The 27,052-nt window shown below is 35.4% G+C and overlaps 2 protein-coding genes across 6 annotated transcripts in view; one reads left to right on the top strand and one right to left on the bottom strand.

Annotated features, from left to right (window-relative positions):
• Positions 1 to 2,829: 2,829 nt before the first annotated feature.
• Positions 2,830 to 14,652, bottom strand: LOC128175069 (tubulin-folding cofactor B-like). The gene is made up of 10 exons (XM_052840479.1): positions 14,517 to 14,652; positions 10,092 to 10,235; positions 9,733 to 9,826; positions 9,377 to 9,521; positions 8,216 to 8,271; positions 7,980 to 8,052; positions 7,446 to 7,549; positions 4,479 to 4,633; positions 4,283 to 4,351; positions 2,830 to 3,966 (listed from the first exon to the last, which is right to left on the bottom strand). Exons 1-10 carry the CDS (start codon positions 14,631 to 14,633, stop codon positions 3,676 to 3,678), a joined length of 1,248 nt encoding a protein of 415 aa, XP_052696439.1. The 5' UTR covers positions 14,634 to 14,652; the 3' UTR covers positions 2,830 to 3,675.
• Positions 14,653 to 14,957: 305 nt separating this feature from the next.
• The window catches only part of LOC128175067 (baculoviral IAP repeat-containing protein 6-like), a 30,221-nt gene continuing 18,126 nt past the window's right edge, over positions 14,958 to 27,052 (top strand). For all 5 annotated transcript variants that reach the window (XM_052840474.1, XM_052840475.1, XM_052840478.1 and 2 more), the window contains exons 1-20: positions 14,958 to 15,140; positions 15,560 to 15,741; positions 16,224 to 16,358; positions 16,558 to 16,805; positions 17,190 to 17,392; positions 17,522 to 17,571; positions 18,399 to 18,494; positions 18,596 to 18,699; positions 19,042 to 19,220; positions 19,397 to 20,737; positions 21,071 to 21,277; positions 21,683 to 21,902; positions 23,181 to 23,688; positions 24,074 to 24,297; positions 24,533 to 24,706; positions 24,832 to 24,957; positions 25,090 to 25,344; positions 25,494 to 26,187; positions 26,451 to 26,601; positions 26,785 to 26,999. In XM_052840474.1, the coding sequence (XP_052696434.1) occupies positions 14,960 to 15,140; positions 15,560 to 15,741; positions 16,224 to 16,358; positions 16,558 to 16,805; positions 17,190 to 17,392; positions 17,522 to 17,571; positions 18,399 to 18,494; positions 18,596 to 18,699; positions 19,042 to 19,220; positions 19,397 to 20,737; positions 21,071 to 21,277; positions 21,683 to 21,902; positions 23,181 to 23,688; positions 24,074 to 24,297; positions 24,533 to 24,706; positions 24,832 to 24,957; positions 25,090 to 25,344; positions 25,494 to 26,187; positions 26,451 to 26,601; positions 26,785 to 26,999 (5,493 nt within the window). In that variant the 5' untranslated portion in view covers positions 14,958 to 14,959. The remainder of the gene's footprint in view (positions 15,141 to 15,559; positions 15,742 to 16,223; positions 16,359 to 16,557; positions 16,806 to 17,189; positions 17,393 to 17,521; positions 17,572 to 18,398; positions 18,495 to 18,595; positions 18,700 to 19,041; positions 19,221 to 19,396; positions 20,738 to 21,070; positions 21,278 to 21,682; positions 21,903 to 23,180; positions 23,689 to 24,073; positions 24,298 to 24,532; positions 24,707 to 24,831; positions 24,958 to 25,089; positions 25,345 to 25,493; positions 26,188 to 26,450; positions 26,602 to 26,784; positions 27,000 to 27,052) is intronic.

A 27,052-nucleotide genomic window follows, 5' to 3' on the forward strand; every position in this document is an offset into this window, starting at 1 on the left:
TTATACGCTTATCAAAAGCACTTCATAAATCTCTCTCTCTCTCTCTCTCTCTCTCTCTCTGTTTGCACAGAAATGAGACCAATAGTAACTGCTCATCTGCTCATTCTGTATTGGATTGTGACTTGCGAACAATATGAAATTCTACTGTATACCCCATCTTTTTTTTTTAAGTAAAATTGTATTGAGGAAGAGGTATTTTAAGCTAGTTAATGGATAAATAGCTTGAATAATAATATACAGAACTTTTCTGAGTCATGTCCTTCTCAAAAAAGATGTGTTACCCTTTGATGTGAAATCGAATAAGATGCGTAGTATTCATACTCCGGTTCAGTAGGGAAGCGCCTAGGTTCTTCTTAACTAAGAATATACCTTTGCCCTAATCTTTGCACCCTTAGAAAACATCGTTATTAAGATGCGAGAGATGTTGTTCTTTCATTCGATTCTTTTCTTTCCTCGTAGAACTCACGTGTGTTAATGTCAGGGTTGCACATGATATACATAGAAATCTGAAACCCATGAACGCAACTCGATACGAACTGTATTATGTATGCATTTACCCGTTTCAAATTGAATTTCTAGTATATTTCGCAATACGTATCAATTTCGTTTGAAATAATTAAATAATTTAGTGAAGTTACATATCACGTAGATTATGTTGACCATCTCCATTTCAAATAGAAATCAGTATGTAACATTGTTCGCATCCTGCTTTTAAGTGTACAGAGACATTCTATACGATGCAGAGATCCTGGCGATGTGTAAACTCTACTGCTGAGCATACTGCGGTAATTTTAACATACTCCCTTTTCCTGAGTATACTTAGCCCTGGATATTAGGTCAATTAAATTTCGCAATTCGGAGAAAGTGTCATGAACTTCAAACATTCAACGGCATTATGCACGACCACAAAGCATGATCCATCCATCAATGTAGTTGTTTACTCCCACACAAACAAACGTTTGGGAACCATATTTCTCAATGCTTGCAGATGTTTGGATTAAGGGCATGTGGTGTGTGCTTTTGGTATTATGTCTTTCGTTTCACCTTCTATGGTATCGAAATGCCTTCTAAAAATTCGATGATGCCAAACTTTTTAAAGTTTATTGATTTTTGGGAGTTGATTTTAATCAACTCTCCTATGCAGTTACTCTGGCAAACCGAAAGTGAAACAGTGTTTGGACCGAAGCACAAATCAACATCGCTGACAGAATTTAGTTCTAATCGATAAATTCGATGTAGTGTATTCTAAAGCCTTGTTTCCAGGGAAACTTATTTATAGATACCTTGTAAATAGTCAGATTTTAAATGGTACGGACAATTAAGATATTTTTTGTAGTCGTACTTTGTATGTATTCATACGCCAGAAGTCAATATAGTCTTGTTTAACCAGACGCCCGGCTGTCTCCGTAAATCTCCGACAAGCAGAGAGTATCTCTCAGCCGACAGCCGAACGTCGATCTGGTTGAAAGAGACTAGAGTTCAATATTGCCTGATTCCTTACAATTTCTCAGAACTATTTCGATTACTGACACGTAGATTGATGGAATTAATTCTTTGAATATTACACAACAAGATTCATATGGGGTTTTCACGAAATTCCTGTTGGAGAATGTATATGATGAAACATGTGCGTAATTCAAATACATATCGAAAAATACTTACCATGCAAAAAAATATATCATTTATTTCAAAATAAATAATAATCGATAAAATCAACTCCCCTCATTACTTCAGTACGTTGATTTTCTTTGTGTTTATTTTGAATACAGTTCGTTTCATGCCATCTTCGCTAGCCAAGGGTTTTCGGTTTATGGGGAGCAAAGTGGACCGGAAACCCTTAGCTAGCGAAGATGGTTTAATGCACATGTCTCGGAATCACTGAATCATTTATTAGTTAAAAGAGAGTAAAAGTAAGTAAATCATACCTATTGTAGATTAGTAAGTTACAAAAAAGGAACCACCTTTTTTCCATAAATATGTTACCATGGTTACTATATATACAACTACTTGAAAATCTGAGGTCAGCACGTGTTGTACTCTGTCCCAAGATAACCTCGATTCACGTTTTGCTTAATAACACAGGGTTCGAACGATTTCCATAGTATGAAAAATTACAAGAATTCTCTTTTGGACCCCCCCCCCCTCTAGCTTATCAGGTTTCAATACACGGCTAAAAAATGTTAGGTCTTCTGTGATGCCTGTAAAATTGGCACCATAACATCGATTTAGCATGAGCAAGATATCTGTTAGAGAGCCTCGATTCTTTTACTATGCAATCCTTTAAAAGGCAAATTTCGGAGTATAATTATAAGATATTGAAATTATTTTGTTTTCGAGTTATTTTACTGATTTTCGTTGTCATAGTAAAAAAGTACAATTCCCTTTTTAAGACGTTACATGGATGTTGCTTTAAAAGAGAGCAAACTGTGTGTCCGATTTGGTCCCCAAACTATCGTTCCCATGCTGTATAAATGCAGCTTGCTACAAATTTATTACGGATTGTAGGACGACAGAAAATTCAACTGATGTAAAACATTTTAGCATGCATTTTCAGCAAATAATTGTTGACTTCAAATACTTAAGGAAGTTGGATAATTTATAGGCTGTTTTGACTGTTAATTTGTCCCGGGGGAGGGGGTTATTCGGGGTCCAGGTATTGATGACCCCCTGACATCCTTCTCTGGATCCGCGCATGAGTAGACTCATATTGGTTACTAGTAATTATTTAAAACATATGAAAAAGCCTTTTTGTAAGATGCAGTTTAAACAGCATATAAATGAAGGAAAATCAAGTTAAAACAAAGCATTTTTATTTTTATAAAAACCGTTTTATTTATGTCCGACAAAACAAATGTAGAAAATATAAGAAAAATAAATACATATGTAGCTTACATGTACATAATATAAATAATTGTAATTTTATATATCATACGTATGTACCTCTTTTTACTCTTTTCGCACACATATTATCATAATCAGGTTTATTAATGTAATGCCTCACCTCGCAATTGTTTATTCCAAACATTAAATTCTTATAAGATCATCTTTGAATAAATACGGATGAAGAAACAACAATAATATCTTATGTTCAAAATATCTGAAAGGAATTGATAATATAATTTAGTTTCAATCGTAGATTGACAAAACAAAATTATTTACTTATATACATATCACAGGTAAGAAACTCTTTGGTGTAATCAATCAAAAGAAATGGTGGACTAAATGCCATGGATCCACACACCACTCACTACCTCGGGTACGTCTTTTGTAACTGAACTTTGAAACTTTGATAGGAATTGAATCACTTATATTGTCATTATATACATTTTCATACAGATATATACTGGTTCCTCGCTGCACCGCTCGACGCCAAGTTATCTAGCAACCTTCAAAACTTTCACAAAGAAGATACCAATTGTCCATACAAAAGACGAGCAGTTTGAGTATATCACCTCTTTTGTTCATTTCAGGATAACTTAATGAAAGCTTTCAGGGTAACTTGGAGTCTGTAAATAAGCTAGGTTGATCACTACCAGATAGGAAAATAAAGATGGTGGTTGTTCATAAGTGCAAATGCAAGTTAAACTGCAATTACTACCGACTGCATAGCAACAACTGCATGCAACGACCGAAATCTCGTTGAGTTCTCGCGAAACAAGGACATGTAGATGCAGATTAAGCTTTCTGTGCTTCTACCTCACATTTTCTCCCACAGCACCCTCTGCCATATTTCCAGTCGGGGTGCAGAATATTTCTATTTTTCAGATGAATGCACATGGAGACCACAGCCAAAATGTACCCCGTCAGTATAACACAGAGTAACACGATGTGGAGAGCAAGCTGTGTGTCTCGGTGGGTTCCACATTTTTCGCTGTTGGTGGCGCATGTCTCTACCCCTTGTATGGCTGTAGCTAGGGCGTATCCCATGGTAACAAGAATGATGCTGGCAGTGTAATGACCACCTAACTGCATAACAAACAAAAAATAACAATCAATCAGGCTAACGCTGATATTAATAAAATGTTAAAATTGAACATTATGGTTGATTTAAACTAATATAATTAAAAAAGATTAATCGCTTTTCCGTTAACTTTAATATTTAGGCGTCTTAATGGTTTTAAGTAACGCTTAACATGTTTTTATCCCCTTCCAAAAATTCCTTCTTTATATCAGTGTTATATTAAAGTTCAAAAGTATCAGAACAAAAATATATTTTCAAAGACCTTTAGGACAATAATGTAAACATACAGATTTCTTAAGTTTATAATTCTGTAAAACTTACTAATTTCCCCTGTGTCGTTTCATCTGTTGATCGACAAGCCAAAAGTCCTACTATTCCAAACGCTAACGGCTGAAAATTCAAAATTAATAAATAGATAAATTATCGAATTGTGTTAGCAACAATCAATATCACACATTAGATTGTAAAATACGAAAAAAATCAACTGAAACAATATATATGCACCATTAATACATACCATAAATGCATACCAAATGCCAGTTGCCGTGGTAATGGGGTACTTGCCTCCTCCAAGATAAACAAACACAAGAATACCGACGACCAAACTGACGACTCCAATAAAGAGAGCGACCACGGACATTATCCTGATGTGGAACAAAAGTTTTTCTTTTTCTGCAACGTAAATTACATGTACTGTATATTTAAAACTTTGTTTCGTTTAATGAAAAATAAAAAAAGATTTTTTACCATGTACAATTTTAGAACGGAACGTTCACATTTCAATACATTATGGAAATGTAAAGACACAATTTCATGCAATTAAAAATCACAATAGAGCTGAACTCTCTTTACAAACATTAACATTAATATAAATTACTGGTTTGTTTAAATTGTAGTTTCTAGCTATAGAAAAATAGCTTGCCAATTCTTGTTATATACATCATTTATAACATTTTCAATAGTATCATTGATATTTTTTAAAATTTGTATAAATGATGGATATAACAATACTGTATCAATTTTTCTCTATCATAATTTGTCTCCGAGCCAGTGTTTGAAAGACCAACAAAAAAATTCTTTGAAGTCTTGATCTCTCGCATTTGTATTAAAAGTTCAGTCGATTTGCTGCCATGTACCATGTTACATATTTGTTTGAGGAAATGAAATGTTATCAATATGAATCAATCTCCTTCACGGGATTTTCTAATTTCTTACACAAATAGACCCCCCCCCCCCTTTCCCAACTAGATTTCCTTTGCTTGAAATAAATATAGAAGACCCACGAGCTGATCCAGACATGATGAGTTTATATAAATCTCTTTTGTTAGACCCTGTATTTACATCTATTTCTATGTATTTATTACCTTGTAAATCTATTTTCTCAGGTTGTTTCTCCATGATTATAGTTTGATTGATTTTATCCAATAATATATTTCTCGGGTACAAGGTAATATATATACTTTAAAGCTACCTGGATATTGAACTTTCACCCAACGAGTCTCAACTTATATTGGCCGATATTTATATCTCAACAATACATTGATTGCGAAATCTACTATTTCGAAAATTAATACGTCATGCACACCGACGTCAATTCATTTCAACATATACGCGGCAGAATTTTGGTAAAAAAAAAAAAATAAAATACATAAATCACAACGATAAATAAGTTTCCTGTTATATTGACAACTTTTTAACAGAATAAACAATTCTTATGTTAGGAAATTTAAATCAAAATATACTTTGGTATAGTTTTACATAGTAGAACATATACTCGAATTTTACCAGTGATCACCAAATCAAAAGGTGTGGATAGAAATACAAGCACTAAACACTACACGGGACACTGGCAGTAATAAATAGTCTTAAAAAATACACCAGTATTCATGATCACAGTCTCTTAAAATTCTGTATGTTCAGGGAGAAATTTTTAAGGAAATATATAGAGGAACGAGTGTAAGGTTGTCGAGTAAAGCTCGGGAAACAAAACTTGCTACTTTTCCATTGCTTATTGCATCTTTAAGCAAAGTATTCTTAATCTCGAAGAAAGCTGTCTTTTTTATTACAGTTATTATTAAAAGAAGTTCTAAAAAAATATCGAATCATAGAACACGACAGCCAGTGACAGTTAGGCCTGGTAGGACAGCAAAGTCTCATATTATTTAGGTGTTCTGAATTACTATATGAGTGTTCATGAACACCAGACATAGCTGTATGGACCATCGTCAGCATCTCCCCTCAATAAATGCTCAGCCTTAAATATGAAGTTTTATCTCAAAGAGGGTGTTGCATTTTCTATGCTATTTTTACCCAAGGAGTTGCAGATAAAATGAAAAATCAAAGCTACGGAATTCGATATAGAATCATCATCAATGTTATCTCGTGCAGTCCTTGATTTTTCCTAGGTCGCTGTAGGTTTCGACCAAACGATAAACGGGACGTGCAGTTTTCACCTATATACATGTATACCAGCGTTAGCGGGTTATGTTACTTTTTTCTGCAATGATAGCTACATTCATAACCCGTATTAATCATCAACGAAAGCATTTTATTGTTTATATTTACATTTTTCTTTAAACAAATGAATAATTTGATATACAGATTAGTAAAATTCACTAAATTACTGTTCATTTATATCAAAGAAACAGCTGATCATACTCAGTAGATGTAAATATTAACATCTGTCTTATAACAAATAAATGAATTGATCGTAGAAAGTAAGTAAATGTAACTACATGATTAATTCGTGCACTACACGATTTTTCTTACTTTGATAAAGTTTTCAACCGATGGATAAATTTGTTAGAAGTGGATTGCTTAGATTTCAGTTGTCAACTTCTATATACAGCTGTGAAATAACAATTAATTTTCGTAAGAAATAAAGGAAATCATACTTAGTAGATGTAAATATAACTCTATAAGATCCCAATGCATTTGGTTTATCATTTATAGTAATTAATAAAAAAAAATAATAAACCAACAAAATCAATTTCTTCTCTGCTTATTTATTTATTGATCACTTTTAAATCATAAAAAAGCACATTATGCCCAGTATCAATGTTTAATGACATTTTTACTGTTCACAAAATAATAATTGCTTTGCAGACATTTATAACATAAACAAAAGTAAATTGTATGGTAATACTTCTCAAATAAAGTTGTTCAGTTGCATATTACAGACACAAGTACATGTATATATTGCAATCAACTGTGATCAAATATTTATCTCTGGTAGATATGACAAAGAAGCTGAAAGGTTTGTTTACACGATGTATCCAAAAAGCAATATTACTCATCATAAAGCATTTACCAAAATACATACCGCAACAAAAATTTGATAAAAATCGGTTTACACAGTCATCTGAGCCAATGTAATAAAAATTCTAAGCTATATTTTAAGAAAAGTGAACACATCATCTTTTGAATTGGTTTTTTAAGAGAAGTGAACACATAATGTTTGAAAAAGTTTAAATTTCATCATCACTAAAATCTAGGCCTTCCTCTGGAAAATCCCCAACTTCTACATTCTCTGGTTTAACAAACCCTCCATACTTATCCGGGCATTCAAAATACTGCTTGCCTCCGACACTGCAACACAACAGTAAAAAGTTATCAATACAACAAGAAAGGCTTAAACTGAAAAGAAAATAATTAAGAAAACTATTTTGATTTACAACAATTCATATCCTAAGTCCAGCAGTATCAAATAAGCATGATACTTTATTATAAACATGTCAGCAACATTATACTGCATTCAATGTTACAAATGTATTAAGATTCATCTAGTACAGTAAAACACGGTTATAGTGAACACGCTTATAATGAATCGACACTTACAGCGAAGTGATTTCTATTACCCGTGACTTTATTTCATGTTGTAAACTTGACAGATATAACGAATTGTGCTTTTAACGAAGCTAAATAGTCAGTCCTTGGCACTTCGTTATAAGCGCGTTTTACTGTAAATATTTTCTGTTTCAACCCAAGCTACAAAATATCTCCAGTAACTTAAACTTACCTTCCATTGTTTTTTCCTACTGGCTCATCATAATGGATTCCTATCCAGTATCCCGGCTTAAAATCAGTTAATCCTGTAACACATTTCAAAGTTTTACAAAGTTGAGAGCTAAATTGACCTTTAACACATAAATAATAAATATTGAATTTGTAATGGGTTTGTTATTAATTTCAATAAATCACATGAAATTTCACATCAGAAAACAGACTTGTTCAGCCTGCATTGCATCACCTTACCTATATATTTAACTGTGCCTCTCCTTGTTGGTTGGTTAGGGACTCTGACTTCACATCTGTCAAGGAAATGTAAAAAAAAAAACAGTGGTTATACCACTGTCTGTCAACTACTCTCTTGTTCAAAGATGTACAGTGTGTTTGTACTACTTCGTGGTGCATTCTGTAAAATGTGGAATCAATAAATTTGGGGGGGGGGGGCAATTTTTTAAATGTTAATGAATAAAGACTTTAATTTCATCATTCACTGGAGATATTTATTTGTGGTGTTGTGAACCCAGGAAATTCATGTCACCTTACAGATATAAATGATGCCACAGTACCATGTACGGGGTACTTTTTGGTCCCCCATGTTATTTATGCCTTGTATTCAATTATTATCAGAAAATTAAAACACAGCAAATTCAAACATTTCCCAGTTGTCTCAATTTAACATTTACCATGTACTGATGCCTCAGCAAATTCTTCTGCAAATTATTGAAATGGATATGGTCTGAAAATAACTATATATACAGGGTTTTAAAAATTACTCACTAGTACATGGTTCAAGAATACCTGAAATAGTCAGTCCTCTTAAATTTTTAATATTCCATATTGCCATATAAATTTGTCATAACACCACAAATGTCCCCGCAAACAGCCAAAATTTCAAAAACCATACACGTATTTAGTTTTACATTTGTCTGCACAGAACATTTTTTTTTCTAAGTTCAAGGAGCATAACTCTGTCAACAATCATTTGACCTGGACCAAATTTAATATTGACCTGTACTATCTAGAAAAATACCTGTGCATGCAATTTCATTTGATATATACATACAGTTAAAGAGTGGAAACTGAAAATTTATAAATTCAAGGGGGATAACTCTGTCAACAATCATCAGACATTGACCAAAATCAACCTTCATCTGCATATTCCTCTGACATACCCATATATCAAATGGATTTGGATGTGTGTACCTGTTGCCTAGATAACGAATGGAAAGTTAATGATGACAAATGGACAAAAAGACAAACTGGGGTAAAACTATATGTCCCTGGTCATTTTATGGCGGAGACATAAAAACCTCCATAAATTGATCACAAAGTGAAATATCACTGAAGTTGATCTTAGTGTTTTGAATAAAAAACTTCATCTAACCAAGCTCCATCTCAATTTCTTACCTATCTCCAATTTTCATTTTTTCAGCTCTTTCTTTGTTTTCCTGCTCTTTCCTTTGTTTTTCTTCCTCTTGTCTCTTCTGTTCTTCAGGATCTACTTCTTTGAATCTTCCTAATTTATTTCTTTCTTTGAATGCTCGAACAGAGTCTGTTTCAAATATATGAACAGGACATTTTCAATTTAATGTGGTGGTCTGTTTCTAGACATTACCCACATGGGTCATGATTTACTGGTATACTTAGCTATTTTAATTTCAATTTTTAAACAAACATCTTTTCCAAGAAATATGCTATTTGATAATTTATCTTTATTTTGAAACTCCTGTTTAAGGTGAGAAAGGTTTCTAAAGCATTGGTACCTGACTTTTTTGCATACTCTTCCTCAGAAATTTCAAACTTTTCCACTTTAGATAGATCTTCAAACTCCCCAACTTTGATTGTTGGATCTATAACCTACATTAAAACAACACATAAAATTCATTTATCTGTAATACCGATAATAAAAACAATCTATTTTATTTCAAACGCTGCTTCAAAAGACAAATAGACAAGAGTTATTTCCTTTTGGGTGCATTGTTGGAGACCATATTATGCATTCTTTATTTTAGCCTTTCAACCTTTTAAAAATATAGCAAGGCTTGTTGTCTTTTTCTTCTTCAAAATCATCACTTATTTATATTGCTATTGATATACATAACATACGAAAGCAAAGACTTACATGTATTATCATTCCATCATCAATGGGATAGGAACCAAGAAGAGCATTATTGTCGTCTAACTTACACACCAATTTGTTGTCTCTGTCATAGGCCTCTAGTTTCATATTCCCAGCTGTGGAACCTGTCAACAGCTCTAATTTATTCTACAAAGAAACAATTAAATTTTATAAACTCAACTGTTATATTCTGAAAAAGAACCATGCATCTATTTGTGAAATAAAACAACATTTGGCAGCTGTGGCTTTATATCGGTATATATCATTAATTTAACCCCCACATAATGTCATTAATATTCTATAAATTTTCAAGGCATATACAATCATGCTGGGTTGTCCTTGTAGCAGAAGGTAAATGTAAGTCTTTGATACAATTAGAACCGTAATATTCTTTTCAATATTAATACTTTATCAATTTTTTCAACCATAACTTATTATATGTGTATAACATCTTTGAGTTGTTAATTTTAATCAACATAATTTATTTCAACTATTTCAAAGTCTACTTTCCTTCTTATTATTATAATTATCATCAAATAAATTGTATGTATAATGTTAATTTAAATTAATCTGGTTAATCTTTACAATTTGTCTCTCCCTTTTATAACTAGTCTTAAAAGTTAAAGGGCAGATTCATGCAAATCTAACTTGGTTTTTGAACCATCCATAAAAACACAACACAAAATTACCGGTATAAAGAACACTGGAGATTAAGTTCAGGTGGCATGGGACAGTTTTTTGATACAATACATTGTAGCCAGGGGGTGTGTGTCTTCCAAAGTCTGTTACTATATTTCCTCAGTTTCCATTAAGCACAAATACCTTTAATTCACTCCTAATAAGGCAAATCCCCAATTTCTGAAGATAATTACCAGTCAAAACCTGTAAATTTTTCTACATACTGGTTTTTATGAGATTTTTACTTTTTCATATTTCGTCCATTTTTAACGATTTTTTTTTAGCTTTTTAGACCTCCCCCAGCTAATTCCCTGCAAAGGGTTGACATTCCCTACCATGTGCATGTTGCATCATCATATGTCAGAAACTTAACGGTGTATAGTTTACAATGTCCCATCCACCTACTTTTTGCGTTATTTTACCTCCCGTCTGTAACTTGCAATTTCACTGTGTAAAGTCAACACAACTGTCATTGCCATAAGCTTCGCACTTTACTTCTGATTTACATGTACCTAACATTAGGGGCCTACATATTGCAAGCTAATTTCAACAAGAGACATCCCTCTAATAATAAAAATCATTAACAAGAGGCCCAGGGGCCACATCGCTCACCTGAGCAACAATTGCCTTATGGCCCCCACTGTGGCCTCACCATACCACTGGACTATTATTTTAACAAACTTGAATCTATACGATTTGGAAATGCTCTCACTCAGATTTGGGCTTTCCTGGCCTAATAGTTTTGAGAAGAAGATTTTTTAGAGATTTTCTCTATGTATAAAAATTCATCCCCCTATTGTGGCCCCACCCTACCCCCAGGGACCATGATTTGAACAAACTTGAACCTATACTATCTGAGGATGCTTCCACTCAAATTTGAGCTTTCCTGGCCTAATAGTTTTTGAAAAGAAGCTTTTAAAAGATTTTCTCTATATATTCCTATGTAAAACTTGATCCCCTAATTGTGGCCCCACCCTAACCCCGGGGACCATGATTTGAACAAATTTGAATCTACACTACCTGTGGAATCTCCCATTTTAATTTGAGCTTTTCTGGCCCAATAGTTTTTGAGAAGAAGATCTTTAAAGATTTTCTCAATATATATCTGTGTAAAACTTGATCCCCTTCTTGCGGCCCCTCCCTACCCCCGGGGACCATGATTTGAACAAACTTGAATCTACACTACCTGAGGATGCCTCCACACAAGTTTTAGCTTTTCAGGCCAAATAGTTTTTGAGATGAAGATTTTTGAAAAATACCAACAAATTTTCAATAATTCTCAATTATCTCCCCTTTAAAGAGGGCGTGGCCCTTCATTTGAACAAACTTGAATCCCCTTCACCTAGTGGTGCTTTGTGCCAAATTTGGTTGAAATCTGCCCAGTGGTTTTTGAGAAGAAGATGAAAATGTGAAAAGTTAACAACGACGACGACTACGACGACAACGACGACAGACAACGGACAAATTGTGATCAGAAAAGCTCACTTGAGCCTTTGGCTCAGGTGAGCTAAAAACCATTTCATGAGTTTTAGCAACACTTAAAACCCTTCAAAGTTACCAACTCCAAATTTTACAGATATATTGATGGGTACTTTATTAATAACTGTTCCTTGCTACCAGTCTACTACACTACAGTATAATCCAGTATTGTAAACCTAATATGTTTTACGGTGCGACCGTTGGGGCGAGCACAGCATGTGATCAAACAATGAATTATAATAAATTAATAAAATAAAATTAACAACGTGAAATTTGAATGCCAAAAAATAAAACATACCTATTTTTCAGTAAATTTTCATTATTCATAGTTTATAAGATTTGTTATAATTTATTTATTTATATGTAGAACAATAGTTTAATCTCAGATACAATGTTGTTAAATAATAAAGATTTTAATATATAAATAGTCATTGCACTGCATCTCCTCTTTTAAAGTGATTGTGATTATGATTGATTGATTGATTTCCCCCTTTTTTTTTGCAGTAGACATTTTTTCTTCAACTTACATATAAAACTTGACTCATCATAGAGCTCCCCCCATGCTAAAAATTTTTTCATTTTTGTCAATTTATACATAGAAAATCGACTTACCATGGATTTGCCCCTCCACTTAAAAAAAAATAATTAATGTTTAATTTTATTTTTAGTTTACGCTTAAAAATATTTGCTTATCATGTTAAAAGAACATGGTGTTGTCCCCCCCCCCCCCTCCCCGCAAGTAATAAATGGAAGTGAAAATAAAGAAACCATTGAACTGCTAAAGAGCTGAAGGATTAGAACTTTCATGATTTATTTTTCTTTTTGCTTGCAAAGATTTTTTGGATGAGGCTGCCTTCCACCCACCCACCCCCTTTTAAAAAAGGCGCTGCTATGTATAACGTTACGTTTCAGGAAATTACCGTAATTATAGTGAATAAAATATTTGTGAGCATTCATCCAAATAAGTGCAATTTACAACTGTTTCCTGTATCTGAAGAAATGTCCTTATTCGTCAGCTGTTCTTTATCTTAGCCTTTGCAAGATTTTGAGAGGATTTTGGTCATTTCAGCAGATTTACAATAACTTCAATTAGAGTAATTTCCCCTTATCAGTGCTTATTGTGACGTCAAAGCTGACGTTGGTTAAGTGTCGTCTTACTCTTTAAAATTCCCTTGAGAAATAAAAGTATGCGAAGTATACTGTTTTATTTACTTAAAAAGCATGATGTTCTTAAAAGTACACATCTTATAAGCTTTTCAAAGGTTTTACTTTGATTCTCGGGAGAACGTGATGTTGGAACGTGAGGTTGGAAACCATTGGTACTATGAATTCTGGGTCAAAATTTACTGACTCCGAAAAAATATATCGGATCAATGTTGTAAACGTTTGTGACGTCACACGATTATTTTTGATTGAAAGTGTACTGAGGTGAACTTTAGAGGTAACATTGACTGTATGTCGCTTACATCGTTATTGTTTTTACTGTCTAGATTTGTCTTGCTGATTCTCGTGAGAGTGTGAAGTGATAAAAATTGCCATGATTACAGGGAACTACTGGGACGATTAAAACGATGCATTACTGGTCCGATTTACTGACGCCAAAAAAATCCGTTGAATGAATGTGCAACTAGTCCGAATTTTCTATTCACACACGCCTTGCCGGTAGAGCTCGCTTCGCTGATTCTCGTGAGAGTGTGAAGTGCGCTCGCTAAAATATTTTGTGGGACGGTCGACGCGGTCAGACAATTTCTATCACTGCTGCACCAGATATATACAGCCCACTTAGTAGAGCACCTAACTTGAGAATTTAAGAAGCCTGAATCTCGGTTTAGTTTGTCATAATTTCTTCAATTCTGTTACATCTGGTGCCAAGACCAACCTCTTGAACTGACTGGTTAACTTCTGCATTGGTAAAAAACCACAAATGTTATCTTCGAGTAGCTAGCAGATCATTAATGGAGGAAATAAGGAATGTGAGGGTCAAACCAGTTCGATCACAGGTGCAAGATAGCTCAGTTGGTATATAACACCTGACTATATCATAAAAATTGAATAGGCATACTGGTCCTAAATTCTATAGCATAGAAAACTGTAATATAAAATTCAGGATCTGTGTTTGATTCCCTGTCTGGTCCATCGTATTAGTCTAAACCAAAAGATGGAGCATGTATACCAATCACCAAAATCAAATATATTACTGATTAAATCGGTTAATCAAATATTCTTTCCTTAAACACACAAATCGGTCAAAATCATGATTGGAGGACCAACCTTAAAATCGGCTATAGTCAAATCTTTTGGAAACCTTTTCTCTGTTCCAAATGAATTGGCCGAGCTAGTGACTCGCACATTTACTTGACTCTGCGTTACAACGCTAAACTGCGACATTTTCAGTTTTGTTCTGTGGTTGACAATTTAGACGTGTGTTGACACGGTTGACAATTACAATGCTCGTTTTTCCAACGTGAGGTAAATAATCACGATATCCAAGACGCTTGAAAACGAAATCACATTATTCTGGTCACGTGATATGTTTATTCCGTCTCGATGTTTTCTGCTGTGTTGTTTACACCCATATTCGCAGCAAAACATGGAATGAAAATCATACGCTAAATTCACATCTTTTTCATATTTGAACTTAAACTTAGAATTTCCCCCAAAACGAAACTAAACGATGATGTCATTTGAACGAGAGTTGACTTCTGGAATAAAAGATGGCGGCCACTGAAAAACAGTGGTATGTTGGAGAAGACGGTTGTATATCCGTTGAGGTATCTGCCAGCGCCGTCACATACCACTCCGCCTTAAATTCAATAATAGTGTCAACAAAAGAACCATCTGTAAAAATTTATGATGTTGCATCCGGTGCTTTATTGCAAAAATCGGATCTGTCAGGTAGATTAAGCTAATATTGTATAATACTTTGAAAATATATTGTATGGGGTGTTTCTAGTATCTGAATTATATCAAAATTTGACACGTGTATAAGTGTTTGATATGTAAATTAAGAGTAAAGTGGTAAATTTTAGCTAATCTGATCATTTCTTTCCTGGTGTACAACCATGATATGAACAATGACTGGGCGTTTTAATGCTATGTATATTTTAAAAAATATTTGGATGTCTCATGCTTCAATCTATCATAATTTATATTATGACTTTGAATAAGTCTCCCTAATTTTGGGGAATCTATTGGTTTCATTGTTTTGAAAGTGTGACACTTAAAACATCCTGTTTTATGATGTTGAACATAATTTAATTGTTGTTTACTTATAATCTGAACTCTGATTTTATCTCTCATTCTTTTTAATACAGCAAATACCACTGATGCAATTCACGCCATGTATTTACCTGGAAAGGACAAGGTGGTGTTTGCTGATGACCAGTCGGTTGGTGCTAGGAATGATTTGCGTGGAATGCTCCTCTTGGATACTGCTTTGCAAACACCTGTCAGTAGATCAGAAGACCAGGTTAAAGTTGAAATTCCATTGGCAGAAGTAAGTCTAAGAGAAAAAAATTCCAGTTTATTAAACACATTGAAATCAGTATGATTACACTTCAGCAGTATACAGACAAACATGTATTTTGATGAAATTCAACAAAGTTTACATCTACAATCACGGTACTCGATTTTTTTCATTTATTTGTTTCTTTCTTGATCATTAAATTAATTTGTCAAAGAATGGGAAAAATTAAAGAATACTGATTGATATTGTCACCAAAATTATTATTAAGAATTTAATATCAAAATATTAAATAAGCAACCCATGCCACTCAAGAAAATTTTGAAATTGAATCCATATGAGAATTTTGAATATTACTAAAGATGTTTACGAATGAAAAAGAAAAATTTGAAAAGTACAATATCAAGTTAAGCTGACCTAAAAATTAAGAGGCTTTTCCTCAATTTGACTAGCAATAATGATAATATTTCACATTTTCCCTGAACTGTAGAATTATTTTACCTGTATATTGATAGGCTGGACAGTTCCACAAAGCATTAATGAATGCTGAACTCCCTGGAATAGATCATGTTGATGAAGTATGTAAAGAATTGGAGAAAAAGATTGATACTGTTCAAGAAGCAACAAAAGGTCATCTGAAAGCTGCAAAGGTAAACAACAGAGAATTGCAGATTTTATGATATAGATACATGTATATTTGTTATGAGTACATTTTTCTCCAAAAAGCTTCAATTTTGTAAATATTACAAAAGTACCGGTACTTTCAAGTATAACTTTGTCATTTCAATATGCATGTTTCCTGCTGCAGCGTAAACAGTGTAATGTTTTGAAGAAAAAAATATTTTCCAGTGGGCAACAATCTGCTTGAAATTGCCTTTTTCAACACTGAAAACGGTCTGCACTGGATTGGTGAATGAGATGAAGCGTCTTAGCATGAATAATCCGGGATTGTCTGTAGCCTCATCCATAGGGGACAGACTTAACTATCTCCTCCCAAACAACGGGGAGGGGTGGAGTAACACTGTAGAAAGGTCCATGATGTACAGTGAAGTAGCCAGGCAGAAAACCTTTAGAACATGGCCTCACATGAATTACAAGTAAAATGTTATACATATAATATGAAGTGGTTGAAACTTCTTAACTATCCTTGTGATAATTATTACCAATTTTCATCAAATATACTTTTCATTTTGTGTTAATCTAAGCTAACCTATTCTTAGGGTTAGTTTGTTTTTATCACATTTATTTGTACACATGTATTTTGATAATTGCCTCAATGTAACAGATGTTGATATAATAACTATCATTTTTTGAAACAGTTCTCTAAGTACACTTTGCATGATCAATTATACAGATCTTTTATCTTTAAATAGTCTTTGATGTTTTTCAGATTAAGATTAAATGCTGTAAGCCAACTTTCATTGAATGATTTACCCATTATCAATTAGTAATTTCTCAACTGAGTGATATTTTTGTTCAAGATGGGCACTTCCAGACCCAATGTCACAGGCTGGGTTCTACCATCAACCCAACTCAATGGGAGATGACCGTGCCATGTGTTTTACCTGCAATGTTTGTCTGGTTTGCTGGGAACCCACTGATGAGCCCTGGTCTGAGCATGAGCGCCACTCACCTACCTGTCCATTTGTGAAAGGAGAGTACACTCAGAATGTCCCTCTGGCAGGTGAGTCTGACTCATTGTCCTAGAAAGAACAGGGTGGTCTAAATTAGGTGAAGGATGCCTGGGTACAAATGAAAAGGGGTTTTATTCAATTTTGTGTGATCTTACATTGAATTGTATTTTCTATTTTAGTTACCTATGGAAGCCAGCCAGCTAAAAGACATGGTGAAAATGAGGAAAAGGTACATACTGTAAACGTCTTTAATTCCATGTGTCTAAAATTTCACAATTTCCTGTGTTAGTACCTTTCACGGTGTTTTTAATTTCACCGCCAATCGGTTTCAATTTAGATGAAGATTGAAAAACATACATGATATTTTATAAACAAATTACCATACATTTTACATTATTATTCTTTGGAATCGTGTACTGTCGAAAATCCGTTAAAAACTATTAGAAAAATAATTAAAGTATTTTATCGAAGATAATACGCACTATTGTATATTGCGCACCCAACATTTTGAGCATGAAAAGGGGGGGGGGGGGGGGTAATATGTTTAAAAACGACTTTATAATCAATAATCAATTAACCTTATTAAAAAGTGAACTGCTTAATATGAATGCCAATCGAATTGAATGCTCCATTATAGTTAGTTGTTTAATCAACATTAATCATACATAATATATATGCTTGCGTTTTTAAAAAGTGCTATAATTATGATAAGGAAGTGGTAATTTAGGCCCCACTCAGGCACACATCTATAAATAACATCTGTAATGGCGGCATACACAGAGATTGAAAATACACAGTAAATATTCACAGTGGCTTAATGTTCACGGAAAATTGTCTGACCATGAACATAGTGAAATTAAAAACACCGTAATGTTATCACGTCTACAGTAATTTTTCATTTATCTGTACTTGTCATTTGTCAAGAATATATATAAAATAATTTTAAATTAAAGGTAATGATAAATTTACGTACATGTAAATACATAACAGTGTACATGAAAATTCAACAACCAATTATGTGTGCTTGAATATAATATATACTTGCTTCTTTTAAAGATTGAGTGCTTGAGTACAACTGCCACAGAAAACTTTGTGGCGACGTCTACGCTGAATGGGAATATAGTGGTGTGGAGCGTAGATAAGATACTGAAGGTAATCCGGGCATATTTCTTCTAACATCAAAAAGAATTCAGACAAATATCTCTTTTATATAATATTCATTTAGTATATATTTTTGTAAATGACTTCAACAGAAATACTGCCAGTTTAACCTGGACCCGTCCAGTCCAGTGATAGCCCTGAAGACCGGAGTTCAAATTGAGAGGCAGTCCACTGGATCTCCAAGTGTGTCGGAAAGGTCTGTAGATTTAGTCAGTCTTTAAAAGGAATCGATAAGTGACAGTGGTTGAATTGCAATTTTTTTTTACATACCTGCAATAAATATGCATTATTGTAACTGTAACTTAATCTTAAGAACTGGATCACATTGAGTTGACAGATGCAGACAATAGTGTTGAGGTATACCTAACAATCTGCACTTGGCAATCAGGTGTGGAACAGCTCTTTGGTTGAAAAAGATTGATTCTACCTCTTGTTTGTGAAAGATTATGTCTGATTATTATCATTTTGACATGCTATTTGGACTTTAGTACCGGTACATGTATGTAATAAAGCTCACCTGAGGTTTCTTTACTTTTAGTGTGAATGGTGTGAACAGTGTACAAGATGAAACTGATGCCAGGCTCGAGGAAAGACCAGAGAAAGTGGAGAATGGTAGTTCACCGGAAGGTAGTGAAGAACAACCAACAGCTACCACATCAAGCACTGTATCACCAGACACAGTGTATGAACTTCCACAGGAGAAGGTGGACAAGTCAGGTAATAGGGAAAGATGGATTCACAATTAGTCAAACAGTGCACCTCACATCAGTTTTAATGAAGATTATCTAAATATTTATTAGTTGAGAAAAGCGAGATTCTCTTTTTATTTTCACTAGATAGAATATAGGAGTAAACTCATGAAAAATTAAGTCACGTTTTTCAATTTTTTTCAGACGTACAAAAAACCAGAAATAGGCCATGTGAAGATGTGTTGGTCAAATCAATGTGTGTCGTAAGGAAACCAATGCCTGAGAAAAGTCCATCAGACAAGAGTACAGGTGCAAAGAATTTGAAAGCCAAGAAAAAGTCTCGTTCTAAACCTCATCCGACTCTTTTCTGTGGAGTGTCTCTCAGACAGACAAAATTAAATTTACCCATAGAACAGAACAATGTAGAACATGAAACAGAGGAAGTGGAGCTAATGAACAAAGTGAATGAAGTTGTGAGTAGTGACACTCCACAGATTATATCATCAGGGGAGCAAACCTTTGCCAGTGAGGAGGAACTAGTGGACAGTGAGCTCCTACAGTCAACAGTGTTCATCCCTTACTTGCTGGTTCTTGCTCTGAGAGAAGACCAACGCAAGGGCAGTAAGCATAAAGAGAGGGAGCAGAAAAGGGTGCTGCCAAGTAGTGCAAGTTTAAATAACTTAAATGCTGTGCCAAATTTAGGGTCAATTTCAATGATGAACCATGACTTTAGTTTGATAGATCCCATGTTTGACTCTGACCCCGATCCAGCAGAAATGTTGATTGGTGTGACACCTGGCCCGGTGAGTTTAACGTCGGAGAGCTCCACTTCTGGAGGATCAAGCTCGGTCATTGATGCAAGGGTCCCCATGGTCAGCAAGCCCAGCTCCAGTAAGCATGCAAAGACAGGGAGTGTTCTTCAGTGTGTTGAACTTCCGATTAAATTACAAAGTGACAGATTTAAAATCTCTGCTATTTCTCCAACGTTAGATGGACAACATATTCTAGTTGTAGTGTCTCCAACTGAAAAATGCTATAAGTCCTCCTCGAAGAGTAAATCCTCTGTGATCACAGATTCATCTCCCAGTATAGATACTTCTGATCAAAGTGATGAATTCCAGACGTTTAGCTGCAGTTTTACTTCAGTTCCAGCATCCTCGGAGCACCTATCGGAAAATTCTTCTGATCACAGTCAGGGAGGATGTATCTTGTTGTACAAATACAAGTTTGGAGATGATTATGCTTGTTTAGAGGAGACACCTGTAGTTACAAAATATTTAGATTTAGCAGAACACTCTGTCTCTAGTGTTATTGTGTTACCACAGGAGTTCAGTGATTACCAAGAGAGAGAAGAGGATGGGCAGACCTCGGACCCATTGGTAAATAGCATCAGCACTCAGGGGACACCTTTTATTCCTGGCCAGGCAGCTGTCACATTGAGTAATGGCAAACTGTGGTTGCTGAGTTTGAATGATCTTAGAATAGTAGCAGAAATAATTCCTCCAGAAGCTCAGGAAAAATTTGTGTCTGCAGCTTACTGTACAGGTACTGTTTCACTGGTATATAGGAACTACTTGTATTATTAAAATAATACCAGTTAGCTTAAAGAGTAAAAATGAAATAATTTTTCGGAGGTGAAGAATTCTTTAGAAAATATATCCTTATAAGAAAAGCATCATTTTAAACTGTTGGCATGGTAATGGTACATGTACATGTATTTACAATTCTTTGCAATTACTATGGAAAGTCATCAAATGTATGTAATGGTAAACAAAGACTAATCTAGAGGGATTTTGATGTACTTGGTTATGTTATATGAATTAACATAAAATCAGTTGAGATTAATGTATATGTATACAACTTTTTCCCTCTGTGTAGGTATGGAGCGTTTGTGTGTTTGTTCAGCCGACGGTAAGCTTCACTTCTACCAGCTGTGTGAGGACACTCCAGTCCTGTCGGACTCTGGCTCCCTCCTGGACGTTCCCAATGGGTTGTGTAATGGGGAGACCCCTGTAGAAGCGGAGGCCTCCACCAGCACTGCTGATTCCTCTGAGTCCCGGGAAAACTTGGATAGAAATAGTCCAGGTAATGTACAGCTGGATTATTATAACTTGTACCACTGAAACACAGTAGTAAGCATGGTAAAGTATGCATATACTGTATACAGGGAAATATTTGACCATGTTTTATTTTCACCCTCGTAAATGGGCCAATTTAAAACTGGGTGAAATCCCATATCTCATCTCTCTTGAAACACAACTGTGTCTGGGTGAATTCAAGACAGGGTGATATTGCAAGTGTAGAAGGGCAAAAGTTACAATGGGCAAATTTAACCCTGTTAAAAGTATTAAACCGATATTTATAACAGTAGTGTATTACCAATCATCACCTTGAAACTTCTGTCTTCTTAAAAAGTTTTGATCATATACCAGCCAGAAAAACCTTCCAGGGAACATTTTAACATTATTATTATGCATTATTGTTCATTAGGTACTGATGTCCTAGCCAAGAAGCCGTTGACAGTGGACAATCTGATTCTACTTCACAATCTGATCCAGTTTGAGAACTTGATGCCTCGGTTTACGGCCACTGTTCCCTCGTGCTGGACCGAGATCCAGCAAGAACAGCAACAGAGGCGCCACCCCCAGCACCTACAGCACCAGGGGGAGGCCACCCAGCACACCCGTACCTGGAAGCTACAGCCGGACAGGTCAGTGCTCAAGTCTGTGGGCCGCAAAGTAGTTGGAAAGGAATTCTCAGCATATTCACTAAATTTACTTATGTTCTCCTTCATTATGTTTGTCTGAATATAAAACAATAAAGTGCTAAATGAATAAAAACAACAAGTATCATATAGGTATGTTGCTCCCTAGCGTTTATTTTATTACCTTATCATGTGACCCGAAACCTATTCGAGTATGTATGAAAACCCATCAAGCACATAATTTTAAAAATGTAATAGCATACAGAAACTTTTATTTAAATTTTAATTTCTTTCTTTGGTTTGGTGGATTCAAGATTTTATATTTTGACCACACCATTTTCAACTTCAAATAGGAGTACTGAAAAAGATGTTTCAAGTTTGTGGTACACCTTTTATGTTAGATGCTTGTATCAGTATGTTAATGACCTTGGGAGAAGAATAAAACAGTAAACAATTATTTAATGCTTGAACAGTCAATAGACCAGAATATTTTTCCCGAGGTGCAGGGAACAGCTCAGTATGATCTATTGCCCGAGGCCAACGGCCGAGGGCAATAGATCATACTGAGCTGTTCCCTGCATCAAGGGAAAAAATTCTGGTCTATTGACTGTTCAAGCATTAAATAATTGTTTTATTACCTAATTCCTTTTTTAGTTTTCGGGGTTTACAATTTGCATATTGCAGATGGTTTTCGTGCCATTATTCAATACACTCAGATTTTTTTTCCATCTTTTACATGCACAAAGCCTGTTGCATGCATTACAACATCTCAATTTAATATTAGTTTACTCAAAGAAGGGGGAGTCTTCAACCCATTAGATTTTCATTAGTCTTTTACCTCATATAAAGCTTTAAACCTGTTGATTATTTGATACTCCATTTTGATAACATTGTATTTGGTTTCACCAAGTACTAAAAACAGCGTGTATGTAAAGGAATATACATTCCCTGAGAACTATCGAAAGGATATAACATTAACATACCCGCGTTCTGAAATACGTTGCCGGTCCAATAGATCGCAGTCTATTGACCGGCGGTCCAATAGATCGAAGTCTATTGACCGGCGGTCCAATAGATCGCAGTCTATTGACCGGCGGTCTAATAGATCGCAGTCTATTGACCGGCAATTCAAAATAGACGCAAATATTTAATTTGTAATAAAACAACAAAATCCCTTTGATTAGGTAATAAAGCTACATATAACATCTAAATGTTTGTATATACTGCATTAAATACATGTAGTAAATTTTCTAAAAAAAAAAATCTGTTGCATGTTCTTTCTAGCTCTACCTGGGATGAGCACCTGTTTGAGATAGTTCTTCCCCGCCCCTGCTGTGTGGGCCATGTGGACATTAAGTTTACTCTACACCCAATGTGCACCTCCCCTCCTGATGTTCAGATCACACTGCTAAAACAGAATGCTACGACCCTGGGTCGTCAGTCCAACACTTCACACACGGTGGAGGTGGACAAGTCCATTGACTTCAACATCAACGGGCTCAGTTCCCCACAGGAGGAGGAGGAGACCGCCAACGCTAACTGCACGGACAAGTCCAACGGGAGAATCACGGAGGGCATCAACAGTGTGCTGGACCCGGAGTTCCTGGAGGACCATAATGCAGAGATCTTGTGTGGACCCGTGAATTTGGCCTCATTTCTGGACTTGTCAGGAAACAGTGGCTTGATAACACTGACCAGTCCCCAGTTAATGTCCACCAAACCAAAGGCATTTCTTATCCATATAAAAGGCTTCCATAGTAAAAACGATGACAAGAATAATGAAAAACAGAGGGTATGTGCATGTATTTGAGCAATGATCTTTAATGTGCAGTAATTAAGCTGAGGTATGATTTAGCATTTCAATACATGTATTATAAAATGATAATAACTAGATCTGAAGTTTTCGAAAACTCTGAGAATGGTTTGTTCTGGAAAAAACCTTACCCTCAAACCTCTGATGCTACTGTATAATATTTGTCACTAACAGTTAAATGACTCTGTGATACACATATTATTTTTCATGGGTTGTATTAAGACAAGATGTTTATATACACATTACAACTGGTAATGTTGCACATTAAAAGTGTGCATGTATAAAACCAGTGTTTAATATGATGTACAAGTGTGAGATGTTTTATTGAAACTGAAACTTAAAAAGGCTATAATTATGCTTTCAGGAATTGAAGAAGAAATCTTCATCCATTTCCTCTACGCAGAAGATGATGGTTATGAAGTCAGCATTTGACAAGGACATTTTTATCCCCCCTAGTAAAGTGAAGGAAGCTCTGACATCATCTGTTCCCCGGCCCAAATTTGCCGACAACTTCAGGGGTTGTGACTGGATCCAGGAGGTGTCTGTAACCATCAGAAAAATGAAGAGAACACAAATCCCCAAAGAAAGGTATTCACATTTATCCTTTTGTGTTTTGGTATTTTAAGTACATAAACTATTTTTAAAAAATCTATTGTTAAGTTTTCATCTAATACATGTACTTACATATAAATGTACTTTTTACATGTGACTTGCTTACCTTATATACATGTACAAGTATAACTTTACTTTAACTCTGTTACTATGTGACAAGCTTTAATTTGGTAACACAGCGTATTAAAGATACTTTGTTACTATGTGACAGGCTTCAGAGGTGTACCATGATTGAGAACCTGAAGTTCCATGAGCGATTAATGGCTGCCGTTGGAATGAGCGATGGATACGTGTTCAATGGGATCAGTGCAGACTGCTATCAGAATATGGCTCTAGACATTCTACTGTGGATATCAGGAGTCCAAATGAATGACCCCTTTAAAAGGCAAGAGCAACATCTGAGAAAATATGTAATCGTATATGATAGTAATTTACAAGTTGTTACTGCTACATACAGAATGCATTCTTGTCATAAAGTTGTGTTATTCACTTTCTTTTCTATATTTACAGAGCTGTGACTAAAACAATTCCCAACACTCTGAAGATGCATCTGGAGAGTGTTGTGAGAGCCTGCTTTGTTCAAGGAACCAGAACCACTGCTCACAAGTGTTCCAGGCTGCTGGCCATGTGTATGGAGTGAGTAGTTTGATGTAGTCCATTATTAATGACGTCCTATAGTAATCCATAGAAATAAAATACACTGTATAAAAGATGTGCTTTTGATGTTAGTGTTTATGTAGCAGTTCATGATTAACTTTCTCTTTTCAGACACTGTAAGAAAATGGCAGACCTAGACATGGCTCCTAGCTTCAGCTACAGTCTGCTGCATGCGCTCCTAGCCTCATTCCCGCTGCTGCCGTCTGCTCAGTTCGCTGGAGCTGTCCGCTGGTTCTTCACCATGCTCAACAGAGTTAAGTGTATGGACATCACTCAGGTCTCTCAGGCCTGCTCAGACCTGCTCGTCCAAATCTCCAAGCAGTACAATGAAAGAATGTCCCCTCTTCATGCTCTTCTTAAGTCCAGGTGAGCATTAAACAAAGATAAGTATTTGTGTTTATATTTCATGCATGGAATTGTGTACATTTACATAATATTTACGGTTTGTAGCAAAATACATTGTAGATTGAAAATTGTAAAAAGAAAGATAATATGTGTGTTCTTTTCGTTGATAGGTTTGGATTATATGGTCATCCATTTGACCCTGACCTGTTTGACATTGAGTTGCCCTTGGCCCTGAAACAGACTGTCCCCTCGGTGTCCTTCACCACCCTCAGTACCAGTAGCAGTAACTCCACCACCACGGGAAACACAAACAACAACCTGACCGCCCCCTCCTCCTCCTCCTCGGTCACAGACGAACTAGACTACTACGACCTATTTAACCCTCCCTCAGACAAATCCCAAAAGGTTCAGCTAGAGTATGCCAAAGGCAGTCTGTTTGGTCTGATGGAGGTAGAGCCCTTACACTTCACTTGTCATTCCACCAGTGATGGCACAAAGATGGAGCGAATGGATAACAATTCCACCGCACAGAGCTCCTCCCTTGGAACCGCAGGCTTGTCAGGGACCATCAACTTTGGGGAGGGAATTCCTCCACAGGCCACTGCAAATATCGGTGCCTCGACTCTGGCCTCCCTGTCATCTAGTATGGCAGTGACGAAGCAGCACTTGCATGAACTCAGTAGCAAGTCATATCCCACTTTTAAGCATAAAATCATGCATATTAAGCAGATCTTGTCTGAGGTTGGGAAAAGTTTACCCCCTGAGGGAAAGCCAGCTAGCAGTGACCATCTGATGCCTCCCACCCCAAAGTCTACGCCCATGGTTATCACCCCACCTCTGACTCCACCAAATGAAACCTTTCAGGTGAGATGTGCTTTGATTGCATTCATAGAGTTTAATATTGTGTATTTGTTATTAATAAAATAAATAGTACTGAAAATAACATGAATAAATATGAATTTGAAACATTTCTTAGCTGACTTAATTTGTTCAAGCGAAAGAAATTTTAAAATGGAAATAAAAGTTACATACAATTTTAAATATTGTATTTATTAGACAAAAATTAATATTGCTGTATTTATACTTGTAAGTTCAAGAAATATAAAAAAGAAACTGAATTGTTACAGAATCAGGGGAGTGCGCCCTCTGCCAGTGATGGGAAGTCCGATAACAACAAACATTTCTCTGCCAAGTCGGCCCTTGGAGGACTCCCCAACGCCCAGACCTTGCTACAGCAGCCTCCTCTTCAGGTTCTAGTCATTGAGAGAATGCACTCAGGTCTGTCTACACACTGATCATTCAATGATAAATTCTTTTTGAACTAGCATTAGATGTAATGTTTTTTGTTTTTTGACATCCAAGATTGGAAAATAGTATTAATTAAAGACTAAAACGCCCACATAAATGTCATGGAATGAATTCAAGGTGAAGAATGTTATACTGTGTTTGTTTTTTTTAAAGGGGCCCGTCGATTTGTGACCCTGGACTTTGGAAAGCCAATAGTTCTAACAGATGTAGTTATTCCATCCTGCACTGATCTAGCATCTCTTTCAATCGATGTTTGGGTTCAGGGGGAGGAACTAGATGGGCAAAGATTTGTAGTGGCTTCAGATATAGGCGTTCGATCTCTAATAATGACTGACATAATGCCCCCTGTGGTTTGCAGGTATCTGAAGGTAAGACATCATAAAGACATTATTATCAACCAAGCATTGATCCATTTTGAATT

The sequence above is a fragment of the Crassostrea angulata genome, chromosome 3, assembly GCF_025612915.1.
Source record: "Crassostrea angulata isolate pt1a10 chromosome 3, ASM2561291v2, whole genome shotgun sequence".
Classification (NCBI taxonomy): domain Eukaryota; kingdom Metazoa; phylum Mollusca; class Bivalvia; order Ostreida; family Ostreidae; genus Magallana; species Magallana angulata.

Coding starts and splice junctions, on each gene's coding strand:
- LOC128175069 (XM_052840479.1), bottom strand. CDS start 14,633: ATGTCGCAGTTTAGCGTTGTAACGCAGAGTCAAGTAAATGTGCGAGTC. Junction 9,522..9,732: donor AGAGTATGCAAAAAAGTCAG/GTACCAATGCTT, acceptor TATTTGAAACAG/ACTCTGTTCGAGCATTCAAA. Junction 3,967..4,282: donor AAACGACACAGGGGAAATTA/GTAAGTTTTACA, acceptor TTTGTTATGCAG/TTAGGTGGTCATTACACTGC.